The 14265-nt window shown below is 40.5% G+C and overlaps 1 protein-coding gene across 26 annotated transcripts in view; it reads right to left on the bottom strand.

The window, feature by feature from the left end:
* ANK2 (ankyrin 2) overlaps positions 1 to 14265 on the bottom strand; it is a 322074-nt gene that overhangs the window by 120935 nt on the left and 186874 nt on the right. For all 26 annotated transcript variants that reach the window (XM_079990154.1, XM_079990163.1, XM_079990168.1 and 23 more), the window contains exons 2-3: positions 6619 to 6720; positions 493 to 591 (exon numbers count right to left, since the gene is read on the bottom strand). In XM_079990154.1, the coding sequence (XP_079846280.1) occupies positions 493 to 591; positions 6619 to 6720 (201 nt within the window). The remainder of the gene's footprint in view (positions 1 to 492; positions 592 to 6618; positions 6721 to 14265) is intronic.

Raw genomic sequence — 14265 nt, 5'->3', positions numbered from 1 at the left:
GTGTGAGACATATACTCAGGAGTTTCAGCACATGTTTCAGAAACACTGCCTAATGGATCTTAATGCAGAGTTGAAACAAATAATGTTCATCATTAGTCTGTTTCAGAAATAGAATCATAGATGGCTGTGGTGCTCTCACAAGGTCGCTTTCCCTCTCCCTGCCCCCTTTCCCTTGTCTATTGTGTTTTTATATTAGATTGTAAGCCTTCAGACAAAGACTGTCTTGTTTTAATTGACTGTTTGCAAACCACTCTGGGGGCCTTTTTGGCTGAAGAGCTGGATACAAATGCTCTAAATAAGTAAACATTACTGTACTACAGCTCCCATCATCCCTAACCTGACCATGTCACTGATCAAAGCTGTAGTCCAACCACATTGTCTACCCTTGCTCTATTTCAGTGTGTGTGTGTATGTGTATGTGTGTGCGCGTGCGCGTGCACATACACACACACATAGAACCATTTATATATAATGATACAGTGAATATATTACCTTAGTAGCAGAGTCCACCGCAGAACCTCTTTCCAGAAGTTCCTGAACCAGCCCCACATGGCCTTCTTTGGCAGCCAGGTGTAGAGCATTGAGTCCATTCTGCAAGGAAAAAACAAAAAACAACAATCCTCACATTAATCACAAACTCCCATTTGGCCCTTCTTAAAGGGGTAAAACCCTAGTGGTATAGCACAGGCTTTGAATACAGAAAATCTTAGCTGCAAGCACAGACATCAGCAGCTAAAAAGTCCTCAGCTGGCACAGCCACTGCCAGTCAGAGACTGGGCTGTTGTCTCATCCCAGTCACATATGAAGCTCCAGGTCCCACATCCAAAGTATGCATGGTCATGCCGTCCACCACGTCCACCGCACAAACACCTACACATCTCTCTCAACATTTGCAAATATAATTAAGAAATTTTGAGGCACAGAAGGAGATACCTTTGAAATCTCATAGACTCTGCCCACCCATTTCCCATGGGAGTGTGGGGGAGACACAAAGGAAGCTGCCTAGCAAACACAAGGTTGGACAGATTTCTAATCTCTATGACCTCTCCCTATCCAACTGATGTACTGATCTCAAAATGGGTAGGTTTCAGGAAGTTCAAAGGAGTCTACATAGTAGCACCCTCATTTAAACCTCCCAAAGTCTACTTGAAGCGAACCTCTGAGTGCAGTATATAAAACAAGCATTGGATGGGGTTTCTCTCATTTCTGTCCATTCAAGTGTTGAAAAGTCTTCTTGGCCCTCCCTGTGCTCAGAGTTACCCGGCTTGCCCATTTCACATATTTGTTTGTTAAAACTATTTACCATATTTTTCGCTCTATAAGATGCACCCGACCATAAGATGCACCTAGTTTTTAGAGGAGGAAAACAAGAAAAGCCAGCAAGAGCCGCAGACACGCTCGCTTGGCGTGGCTCTTGTTGGCTTTTCCGGGAGGTGGGAGAAGGGACTGACAGGCTGCCCTCTGTCCTTTCTCCCACCTTCCTGAAAAGCCAGAGCAAGTTGCGCAGCTATCGCTGAAGCCAGCAGAACAAGAGGCGCTGCATAGCTCTCTTCAGCGAAGCGGGAGGAGGAATGGAAGGGGCTCTGTAAGGGCTCCCTTCCATTCCTCCTCCCACTTCACTGGGAAGCCAGCAGAACAAGAGGCACTGTGCAGCTCTCACTCTTGCTGGGCTAGCTTCAGTGATAGCTGCGCAGCCTGCATTCGCTCCATAAGACACACACACATTTCTCCTTACTTTTTAGGAGGGAAAAAGTGTGTCTTATGGAGCAAAAAATACGGTACTATCCGCTCAGCTCTACAGCAGACTACATAAACAATTCTTAAAATAAAACAACACCTCCTCTATCAGATACGCAGACTTAAAGGGATGGTGGCTCTTTGTAAACAAATAAGAAATCAGATAATTTCTCAAACACGGATATTTAACGTGTGATATTTTACTGTATTTTTGGTTTTTATGGAAGCCGCCCAGAGTGGCTGGGGAGGCCCAGCCAGATGGGCGGGGTATAAATAATAAATTATTATTATTATTATTATTATTATTATTATTATTATTTAAATTCTAGCTGCCAAAAGCAGCCACTTTATTCGCACCCAATGAAAATGAAATGGCTCTAGTATATCCAACAACTGCTATTACTTTTATTATTTATATAGCAGTAAACCACTCTGACCGTCCCAGAATATACCTAAATATCCAAAACTTTGTCATAGTTTTTCTGGCTACTATAAATAGATTCCAAGTGAGAGAAGTTTATTATTTTATCTGCTTGATCTTGGGGAAATCCTAATATAACCACTTCTGGATCAAACAAAAGTTTTATTCCAAAAAATCATGTGAATAATCCCCACTCCCAGTAATGAATAACTCCACCATACATACAGAGGCCTAAAGGCTGCATGCCACTATAAAGCCCAATAAAGTACATTTCTTCCCTCAAAGAATTCTAGGTGCCATAGTATGTTAAGGGATTCTGGATCCTCAATCTCCTTGCACTTGGTCAACTGGTCACTGTAGGTCTGCCTTTAATATATGCAGCATGCATTAGGAGGTGATAATTCCCATGCTGTCAAAAGCTTAACCAGCTGATTTCTGAAAATTAAACTATTGTTAAAGGGATAGGAGCAAATAGGCCTTCTTTTTGGTCAGTATGAGCCTTGTTTGTAAGGAAACATCTAAGCTGTTCAGAAAAATATAAAAGAAAACAATAGAAGTATGAATAAAAACAGATATTTTAAAATATTCAAAAGATATTTATTTATTTTGAAGTAGGTCCAGTTAATTTCTATGGGATAAAACCTCCACATGGGATAAAATATTTTAATAAATGAGTACGAATAAATAAAGTAAGCCTACTTAGGATCCCCCAAATGCCTTACTAGCACACCTGGCTAAAACAGGAAATCTAGCAGATTTACTTACAACTATAGACCTTGGAATTCAGCATTAAATGAATTGACACAATACTGTACAGATTACATTAAAGGATCTATTCAGTTTTAATGATCAGTGGAAACAGCAAAAGGTCAGCTGGGCACAATCCAACCTATTTAGAAAAGAGGCTGGCCGGAAACCAAATGCTGTTTTATCTGATTAAATGGATCAAGGCAGCAGAAAACCACAGAGGGAAAGACTCATGTTGATTTCCCCATTATCCACCGGTCTATTCTGGAGGTCTGGGCATAATAATAATAATAATAATAAAGTCTTTCAGCAACAGAACACAAGGTTCAATGTTCTGTGAGCCTTTCAATGAAGAGCCCACTCTAGATTCTACAAAAAAAATAGTGTCGTGAACCTACAGAAAGGGAAGGAGAAAATGATGGAAGGAAGAGAAAAGAAAAGAGTAGGGCTTGGCTAATGGCAGGCTTTTTCACGTGATCACTTTTATCTTAGATACAGCACCCTCTTAACTAACTTTAGCCCTGTATTTGTTTACACAACCCAGGACTCATGGTTGCAAGTGGTTCCAAGTGAGGACAAGTGCATCATAACTAAGCGGTGATTATTTCCTAGCATCTCTGTCGCCATGGAGTAATTCCATCTGTAAACAATGTCAGTTCTTCAGGTGATCAGATGTGGGAGGAGTTTGCAATTTAATTACAAGGGCACGCTGCTCTGTGAGTGACCTAGGAAAAGTGGTACTGGTCCTTTGAAGAAACGACCAGGGATTCCCTTTCCCATATTAAAAAAAAAACAGCAAAAAGATTGCTAGTTTAGATAAAAAGCCTATATCCATATCTGAGATTTTGCAAACGCCATGCTATTTTATCAGATACCTTCAATTACAGCAGGAATTGAAGAATCACAGAATTGTAGAGTTGGAAGGGACCACAAGGATGATGTAGTCCAACCCCTGCAAGGCAGGAATATTTTGCCCAATATGTGGCTTCAACCCACAACCCTGAGATTAAGAGTCTTGTGCTGTCCAGACTGAGCTATCTGCAGGATCAGTTTTTCTTTAGACACATGGAAGAATAAGAACATAAGAAAAGCTCTGCTGGATCAGATCAGAGGCCCATTTAGCCCAGTATCCTGTTCACCGAGTGGCTAACCAGGTTTTATTTTATTTTTTATTTAACCAATTTAAAACCACTTCATAGCATGAAGTCATTACGAAGTGTACAATGTACTTATGGAAAGCATATAGGCAGGACCCTAGTGAAACAGGACTATCCTCAAGTGTGATTCTCAACAAAGGGTATAAATAATGAGGCATATTGCCTCAGGAAGTGAAGGTAAAACATAGCCCTCATGGCAAAGCAGCCCTGAACTTGTGTAAAGCCATTCCCATTTTACATCCACCCTATTATCTGTAAAAAAATGAGAATAAAACTAAGAATATACGATTGCCTAGTGTTTCTTCAGAATGAGCATTAATGAAGTATCTGTTTGCTTTAAGGATAAAGCAAGTAGGCTGTATGGGAAGCCAAGACATTTGCTATTATATCCTTTTTCAAATGTACTTTCAATCAAAAATGTAGCAAATGTGAGATTTGGTAACTAGAGGGAAGTGGATATTATGTAATTAGAGAGGGACAAAATACACATCAATAACTTCTACTTACACACAGGCTGAGAAAGTGTGAAAACACATTAAACATGGCAAACAATTATTTTAACAACTCATCCTCTCTGAACATCAAAAATTGTGTTTGACAAAGAGAGCATACAGCTTTGACCCCCTGGTCCTAGGCCTAAACTAACATCACATCAGCTGCACTACAGTGCTTGATCTTGGCAAAATTGAAGTGTCTGTTCTGGAATGCTGCATGACATGGATCATACATCTAGTTTGATCCATACAAAGAACATTGACCAAGTGCTCATCTGATCATAGCACTGGTATGTCATATCCATACAGCAAACACAATTCTCTTCAGATAAAATATCTCAGATCAGCTAACATAATAATGGGGAGTAATTCCCACTGAACTTTGTATGGGTTACTCCCACATAAAGATACCATATTTTTCGCTCTATAGGACGCACTTTTCCCCCTCCAAAAATTAAGGGGAAATGTGTATGCATCCTATGGAGCAAATGCAGGCTCCTTGGCTTCAGCGATAGCAACGCGAAGCCTCCAAAGCGCAGAGGGAGCGCTCCCTCCATGCTCCAGAGGCTATGTGTTGCTTCCGCTGAAGCCTGGAGAGCAAGAGGGGTCGGTGCGCATTGACCCCTCTTGCTCTCCAGGCTTAAGGGATAGCTGCCTGAAGCCTTCGGAGTGAAGCGGGAACTCAACGCTGCACTCCAAAGGCTTCGGGTTCCTTTTGCTGAAGCCGGGAGAGCAAGACTCTCCCGGCTTCAGCAGAGAGGGAGAGCTGCACAGCGCCCCTTCAACGAAGTGGGAGGAGAAATGAAAGGGGCTCCGTTTTTCCTGCCGCTTCGCTGAAGGGTCGCTGAGCAGAGAGGGGGAGAATTTTTTTTCTTGTTCTCCCCCTCTAAAACAAGGTGCGCCCTATGGTTGGGTGCATCCTATAGAGCGAAAAATACGGTACTTAAGATGTCAATCCCCATATCGGGTTTTTTAAAAAAACTATTTTTTTCTTTCTCAATTCACTTGTATAGATTTGAAATAAAGCAAATGCATGATCCTTTGCAAGCACTGAGGCTGTGCCCAGTATGAAACAAACTAGTTAGCATTTGAGCAGTTCTGATTACTGCAGATGTCCATTAGCTACTTGATTCTATCTGCTCCAACACACATTGAGCTTCCCTCTAAAAATACCCTACAAAGTGTTTACTTGCTGCCTGATGCTACACAGAAATAGCAAGGGAAACCTCAGACTTCCGCACTTGGGATCACTGAACACCAGGTGCATTGTGGAGGAAGATACACTTGATTTGTAGAAAGCAAAAGGGACACACCATGCCCAAGAGCAAAACAGAAGCTTTCCAATTTCCATAAAAATCAATAAAATATGCTTTATTTCTCTCCTTTTTTAAGGAGAGACCCAGGTGTTCTGTCTTGCTTGCGATCAGAATATGGATGGAGTCAAAAGGAAATTTCTCTATAAGAAGAACTGCCTGTTAACTAATTTAAGCCTATTCTGAGCTACTGTTTTACTATTAATCTCCATGTAAATGGAGAACGAGCGGCAACCTTTTGTTGTTATTTATCATGTTTATAGTACTCATTAACTATGCAGTCACAATATAGAGACTCTATTTAAATATTCCTCTCCTGATAACCACGAATAATGGCAGCCACTGAAATCACAGACTGGGCTTTGGCAAACTTAAATAGACTGATCTGTCCTGGACTGGACTGGAGACTGAGCTAAATTGGGAGTTTTTCTTTCTCTTTTTGTTGTTATACATTGGAAATCAATAAAAACTATATTTGTTTGTTTGTTTTTTGTTTGTTTGTTTGTTTAACAATTCACATAATAAAATTGTAGATAAAACAGTGAGAATTGTGTGTGTGTGTGTGTGTGTGTGTGTGTGTGGCTCACAGGAATATCTTTCCACCCCACCTTCAGCACTCAATTCAATGTAGGGGGAAGGAAAGGCCAGCAAAAGAAAAAAACACTCCTTCCCTTCTTCCTTCTACCCAGTTCCTTATGCAGTTCCCACTTGCATATTATGCCAAAATCTGTAAATCATGAGCCACTTACCTGATTACATGTATTGATGTCTATTCCTCCCTTCAGATATTCCACAACTTTGTCCAGATTGCCAGCCCTGGCAGCTCTGAGGAAGCTTGCATTGCTGTCAGACTGTGAAAATAAGCAAGAGGATACTATTACATTTCTTCTTCAAAGGTACACAGAACAAGTAAGACCAATAATTTGCACTCCGGATTTGGGCATCCCTATGCTAATACAGATTATTTACCAATGCTGTGGTGTGCATGTAACTATACGGAAAGCCAATAATCAAATATTTTACCAATATTTCTCAACAATGTTTTCCCAAAATATCTTCAACCCTGTTGCACCTCACTGTCATTGCCCCCCAACTACTGTACCTTAGCTGGAAATTTGAAAGCGTACCAATACACATACAGCTGTTCTGCACCTGCAAAGATCTGGCTAATGTGTGGACATCTGGAAAAAAGGAGCAAGGAAGCGTGGCAACATTGAGGCAGCATTAAGTGTATGTATGAAGCAATGTTTGAACCGGTCGAATGGTTTAATGTGGATTTGAGCAGCAAAAATTTGTGAGAACACAGTCTAAGTTGAGCCAAAAATAATTATGATTTTTCCCCCAGGTAGAAATATAAGTGATCAGTAAAAAACAAAAAACAAAATAGCATCCAAAAGATACAAAATTACTAGCTTGCTAGATCGAATTGATGTTATTAAGATGAATGTATTGCCGAGAATGCTGTTTTTGTTTCAATCTTTGCAAATTATTGACAAGATGGATTGTTTCAAGAGGTGGCAAAGAGATATTTCTAGATTTGTCTGGCAGGGCAAAAAGCCCAGAATAAAATTTAAGATACTTACGGATGCTAAAGATAGAGGGGGATTTGCCCTGCCAGATTTGAAACTTTATTATGAATCAGCAGCTTTTTGCTGGTTGAAGGAATGGCTACTTCTTGAGAACACAGACATCTTAGATCTTGAAGGTTATGACAATGTATTTGGGTGGCATGCATATTTGTGGTATGGCAAGGTTAAAGTACACAAGGCTTTTAAAAACCATATTGTCAGGAAAGCATTGTTTAATGTATGGTTGAGATATAAAGACTTTTTGGAAAGTAAAACCCCAAGGTGGCTCTCACCTATGGAAGCGAAAGCTTTGAAAAAACTTAATATGGAGACTAAATGGCCAAAATACTGGGAAATTTTGGAACAGGAAGGTGATAAATTGAAATTGCAGAGTTACGACAAGCTTAAAGATAAGGTGCGAGACTGGCTACATTATTTTCAAATAAGAGAGGCCTATAATCAGGATAAAAAAGTGGGTTTCCAGGTGGAAAAATCAAAGTTAGAGACAGAATTGTTAGAACCCAATGCTACTATCAAGAATGTATAATTTGCTGTTGAAATGGAACACTGAGGAAGAAATGGTAAAATCTGCTATGATAAAATGGGCACAAGATATAGGATATAACATTATGTTTGCTGACTGGGAGAAGTTGTGGACCACCGGGATTAAATTTACGGCATGTAATGCCCTAAGAGAGAACATTATGAAAATGATGTATAGGTGGTACATGACCCCAATCAAACTTGCAAAAATATATCATTTGCCCGATAACAAATGTTGGAAATGTAAAGAAACAGAAGGTACATTCTTTCACCTTTGGTGGACGTGCCCAAGGATTAAGGCTTTCTGGGAGACGATATATAATGAACTAAAAAAGGTACTTAAGTACACTTTCCCTAAGAAACCAGAGACCTTTCTCCTGGCCATAGTCGGCCAATTGGTGTTAAAGAAGGATAGAAATTTTTTTATGTATGCAACAGCAGCAGCAAGAATACTCATCGCAAAGCATTGGAAGACACAATATCTACCCACTCTGGAAGAATGGCAGACTCAAGTAATAGAATATATGGAAATGGCGGAAATGACTGGCAGAATCCGAGACCAGGGAGAAGAGTTGGTGGAAGAAGACTGGAAGAAATTTAAAATTTATTTACAGAAATATTGTAAAATTTTTGAAAGTTAATGGCATTGAAATGAACTGAAGGGGTTCTAGCAACGATGTTAAAAATAAGATTGGATGGATAATTAGACAAATAAATTGGATATGAATTTGCTGAATTAATTTGCAACAGGGATACAAAAGAGGGAGATGTGAGGAAGTCAAAAAAATAAGTGAATCAAAGATGAGAAGCAAAAAGAGGGATTTTTGTGTTTTTTCTCTTTTTTTAAAAAATGTGTTTTTTCTTTTCTTTTTTGAAACTATTTTTTCTTTATTTTTTATGTATTTTATAATTTTGTATTTGTGTGTATTTGTTCTTGTTTTTTCTTATGTTTGTTGTCTTTTCTAAAATTTAATAAAAATCTTTATAAAAACAAAACAAAACAAAATTACCACCACTACAGTTACTCACACCTGTTATAATCTTGTCAAAATGCCTAATTATGATAATATACTTTGCTTTTCACATGATTCAACTGATTCACAAGAGAACAAAAGACTAAGATCTGGCTGGTTATTACAACAGATTAGGTCAAACTTTGTCCTTTCCTTCTGTGTCTATCTAAGCCAGGGATGGGAAACCTGTGACACTCCAGTTGTTGTTAGACGCCAGGTCTTATCAGTCCCAGAAAGCACAGCCAATAATGAATGGCTACAGGTACCCCAGCCCTGAGCTCGCCCTTCATAGTTGCTGTCCACAAGCATCTCCCATCTCTTTTCCCTCACCTTGATCAACAGCACACAGATCTTCTTTAAGGTTTTTGTCACTCCAATCTCATTGATCCCTTCCACCATCAACTCCCAGCCCTGATTCATTCCTCTGTCTCCTCCACACATCATTCCCTCAGGGTCAAGCTACACAGCTTACTGTCTTCTCTTTTGTAGCCATTTTGCCTCCCAAGGCGTAAGATTCACTATTTTCTTGGCTTGCTTGTATTGTGTGCCCCATTACTCCTTAGGGCTCCACTTCATTGCCCCTTTCTATCAACAGGACACAATGCCCCCACCCCCAAAAATCAACCCTGTGTGAAGGGTTTTCTCCCAGCTCCAATTGACTTTTGCTTCCTTAAGAAAGGGATAATGTTGGTCAGATGGACCTCGTTTCCCAGCAGATAGAACATTAATCTCTTCCGTGGTATCACAGCTACTCAATCAAAGACTTAGATAAACGCTCAGAAAGCTTCAAAGTGTTTCATTGCTATATGTACAGACAAGAGAATATTTGTCCACGTATACTACCATGTGAAGCACTATCCTACCCATGCTTACTCAGAAACAAGTCCCAGTAAGTTCTTTCTTTCTGTCTGTCTGTCTATCTATCTATCTATCTATCTATCTGATTTGTATATTGCCCTCTATCTATCTATCTATCTATCTATCTATCATCTATCTATCTATCTGATTTGTATATTGCCCTCTATCTATCTATCTATCTATCTATCTATCTATCTATCTATCATCTATCTATCTATCTGATTTGTATATTGCCCTTCATCCAAAGATCTTATAGTGGTTTACGGCATAAAAATACAAGATCAAAATACATAATAAAAACAAAACAATAAACTTCCCCATTGAGACAAAATACAACGTAAAAGTGTTTGTAACTGCCGCCTTAATTTCACAGTGTTGCTATTAATCCCTCCCACACACAACTGAAGGGCAGATTGCTCAAAAAACACAACCACACAAGGAGCACGTCTATGCACTGATAGGCAAATGTAATTGTGAGTCCCCAGTTGGGGAGTTTGTCAAATGATCTATTTCCAAGAAGAAAGGTAAAGAATAATGATATGTCAGGGGCACTGTGGAAACTTAAATCATTGTTCCCTGCCCAGCGCTAATCAGAACTCTGCTAGGTGCCCACTGGTGAAAGTGGGGGTCCTCAGTGGTCATGTTGCTATGGTCCCCTCACAAACCTGGAGACACTCCTGGTTTGGGGGGGAAACAGGATGTAAAATAATTCTTTCTTGTTTGGACCTGCCAAAAAGGCACTTGGAGGATTTGTCCTGGTCCACTTCCACTGGGGTAGTACTATGAATACCCCAGTAAAGTACACCTGTCCATGAGAAAGGAAGGAAGGTGAAACCATGGGCAAAGGACAGTCATGCTGTTCTGACCTTATACCACACTTAATGCACATATTCCTGCACCTAGAAATGGAAAATTAAGGCTGAAAATGGGATTGCAAACTTTAAAAAACATTCTAATACAGCCCTTCCCCCTGAGAGAAATAAGAAAACAACACTGATTCTCTGCTCACTGTACTCTGGATTTTACCCCAGAATACAAAGATATAGAAATACTTTAAGGAGATCCTGGTGTATATTACAGGCTCCTCAGTATCAAGAAACCAGACCACCCTACTTAACACACTGCAAGGAGGAGAAAAAGGCATTGCAGGAGTCTTTTTCTAGCATTCAACATCAGCCAGTGAAGCTCTGTAACCATGACACAGCAGCAGTGTCTGTCAAACACTTGAAAGCGAGGCGATCTACTGCCAGAGAAGACTTTGTGCAATGCAGCAGACTCTCTTATTACAAGCGCAGAAACTGAAAGCAGAAATCGATGATGAAACCTGGTTTTTTGTGCTTTCGCGCTATACCACAGAGCACATACTTTTCATGATAAAGTATGGCAATGTTGCATTTAAACAATATTGCTGCATTTTTTTCACAGTTCTTTATTGGTTGACATTGCCTTGCAAGCATTCAATAGGGGGGAAATGAGCATGGCTTGGGGGCAGAGTGCTGCTGTAATGGTGAACTCTGCTCTAATCAATCCATGTTCATTAGCACATCTGTAGAACACCCCCCATATAGCTGAATGCACCAAGGGTCTGCACAGCTGGGCTGCATAACCTGCAAAAGCAGGAAACCTCATCATGTGGAGAGGTCCCTATGCACACACACATAAGTGTTTACACAAAAAGAAACCAGAATTCTTGCTTCCAGGATAACCAGTGGAACAGAGGCAGTATGGTTTTATATTTTGATTTTATTTTATTCTGTGAACCGCCCTTAGAGCTTTGGGTATAGGGTGGTATATAAATCATCATCATCATCCACAATGATGTCAAGCCCAGGCTAGTGTGGAGCTGAGGTGTGTGAAAACACAACAGATGATACATCTTCTTTAAGTGTGCACATGTGGTTCTCAACCGAGTGACAGAATCCACATATAGAAGCTTGCTTCCCCACACAGATGTCTCTCTTGGTAGAGTATGATGAACATTATTTCTTTTTATTAACAAATTCAAAGCTGAGCATGCAAAAAACTCTACCCGTTCTTTTCTTTAAAACAACAAAAACTGTGCTTCTTCCTTGAGCAGAGAATATTTTCACTCCAAGGGCCACAATCCCTTCAGGGCAACTTTACAGGGGCCAGAGGCAAAAGTAGGCAAAGCAATAAATGCAAATGTTTCCATTCTGCAGCAGGCTACACACTCACACACCCCTTTCTTTCCAGACAAGCAAGAAACATCATCAGAATTCAATGGCACATTCAGGCCAGGCAAAAACAACCAAAGAGAGTGAAAGGTGAGGCTGTGGGGGTGGTGGTGTCATCCTGGCAAAAATTCCAAGGACCAGACAGTGTGACCTAGAGGGCCAGACTAGAAGTTTCCCGCTTCTGTCCTTGAGAGAGCATGCATGCATGCATGCATAAATAAATAAATAAATAAATAAATAAATAAATAATTGTTTGCTTCCTAAACTTATTGCTCTGCATATAGAAATTAAGAATGACTATTAATTTAATGTTGGTTGTTGACTTTAAGAAGTATTTTTTGTGTCCCATATATTCAAACCTCCACTGCTGCCTTGCATTTCTTTTCATGCCACTAATTTGCAAGATGAGGTCTCCACAGTTACAAACGAAAACTGTCCTTAATCCACCTTAACGTGTTTATCTCTTGCTGTGCCTGTGGCGCTGGGGTCAGCCAACACTGAAGGATCCCTGGAACGTCTTTGCATTCCCCCTGGATTTGGCAATGGAGAGTCACCCTTACTTCTAAGTGACATTAATTTTCAGGTTGCATGTTGAGAGCTCAGATCACATTACCCGAGTCATTGGTTCAGTTGTAGCCAGAAGAAAACATATTACATGACAGTCAGAAATACTTAATTGATAGGTAATGCAGAACTGCATGTTTTCTCCTTCCATCTTCAGAATAAAGGTAAGGAACTTCCAGCTTTTACCGCACAGTCAAATGGCACCACAAGAAGGAACTATTGTTCATGTGTGTTTTTAAGGTTCTTTTCTGGCTCACTGCCACGCACTGAGAGGGGGAGGGGGGGCAAGAAGTGGGAGGCCAGCACAGGGCAGGCACAGAATGGATGCAAGACTGGGAGCAATGGATTGGCTCTGCTGCAGGGCCAACCTTGAGCTCCTGCTGCCTTGGCCCCTCTGCCTTGCTCAACAAGCAGCAGGGACCTGGCATGTTCAAAAGGTGGGAGAGCATCACAGTCTGACCCACACAGCCCCACAGGCTGCTACTGCTGTGCCCCTCTTCTAGTGCTGCCACATCACAATTTCTGGATATTTTTGTCACTGATAAGAAGTGGCCTGAAGGTGGTAAAAGTGAAAGGAGGATTCTTTTTTAGCAGGTATGGAGAACCTTTGACCTTCCAGATGTTGTTGGAGAAATAACTCCCATCAGCCTTGGCCATGTTTTCTGGGGATGATGTGAGGCACAGTTCAGCAACATCTGGAGGGCCAAAGTTTACCCCCCACCTGCCTCATAATGACTCTGGTTCCCTACCTCCTTGCATCTGTGCACGTATCTGTTTTGTTTTGTGAAAGCAGGTAGAGGGAGGACCTGTTGCAGGCAGGTGTAGCTGGAGACCGAAGTTTGAGAAACACTGGATTAAGTGCTTTCTTCTTGCCTTGAGATTGGTAAATACCAATGCTGAAGGGACAGGGACTGTGCGGCCAAGCTGGCGGGGCTGCCAGGAACCTTCCAACCTTCAGCTGTCAGATGAGCAGCCACACAGAATTCAAACAACATGGCTGGGAGTGCATTTGGCAGTGAAACTGGAGGCAAGGGTGGAAATGTATTTGAAGGAGGCAGGAAAGTATGGGACTGTCTCCTGATTCTTAGTTGCTTTATGCAGCACTGAAAGCCCAGTGAGGGATTAGAAGGAACAGGTCAAGTATAAGGACACCAAGCTTCAAGTGAACTGAGTACAAGGAATAAAAATGTTCCTTATGAAACAAGAATATCTCATACTGACTATCTGGTTACCTTTCAGGAAGATGTGATTTCTCATAGTTAAGACATATGCAGGTTTTACTTGGCAGTTACAACCACCCATAGCATTTTAAAATATTAGAATATGCAAATAATAATATTATTATTAATAATAACAATAATAATTTGAACAGCAGCAATTTTCAAAGTAGGAGTAATGTAGAAGCCTGGTTAACTCTTTCCATATAAAATTTTGATGTACAATACTTTTAAAATTAACCTTCTGTTGACTTCCCTAGCCTCTCTTCTCCAGTATAGCTTTGCAGTTTCAAAGCTACTGTAACTTCCTTCTGATTAAAAACTTGGGTTTGTTTACAAGCCTTTTATTCAGTACTTGCCTTTAACAACTACTACTACTACTACTACTATACACCAGCCTTTCTGGGCTGCTTACAGCATATATTAAACATAGTAAAA

The sequence above is a fragment of the Podarcis cretensis genome (assembly GCF_951804945.1).
Source record: "Podarcis cretensis genome assembly, chromosome: 9".
In the NCBI taxonomy this organism is placed as follows: domain Eukaryota; kingdom Metazoa; phylum Chordata; class Lepidosauria; order Squamata; family Lacertidae; genus Podarcis; species Podarcis cretensis.
The sequence above is the reverse complement of the archived record's forward strand: the minus strand, read 5'-3'. Positions and strand labels throughout refer to the sequence as shown.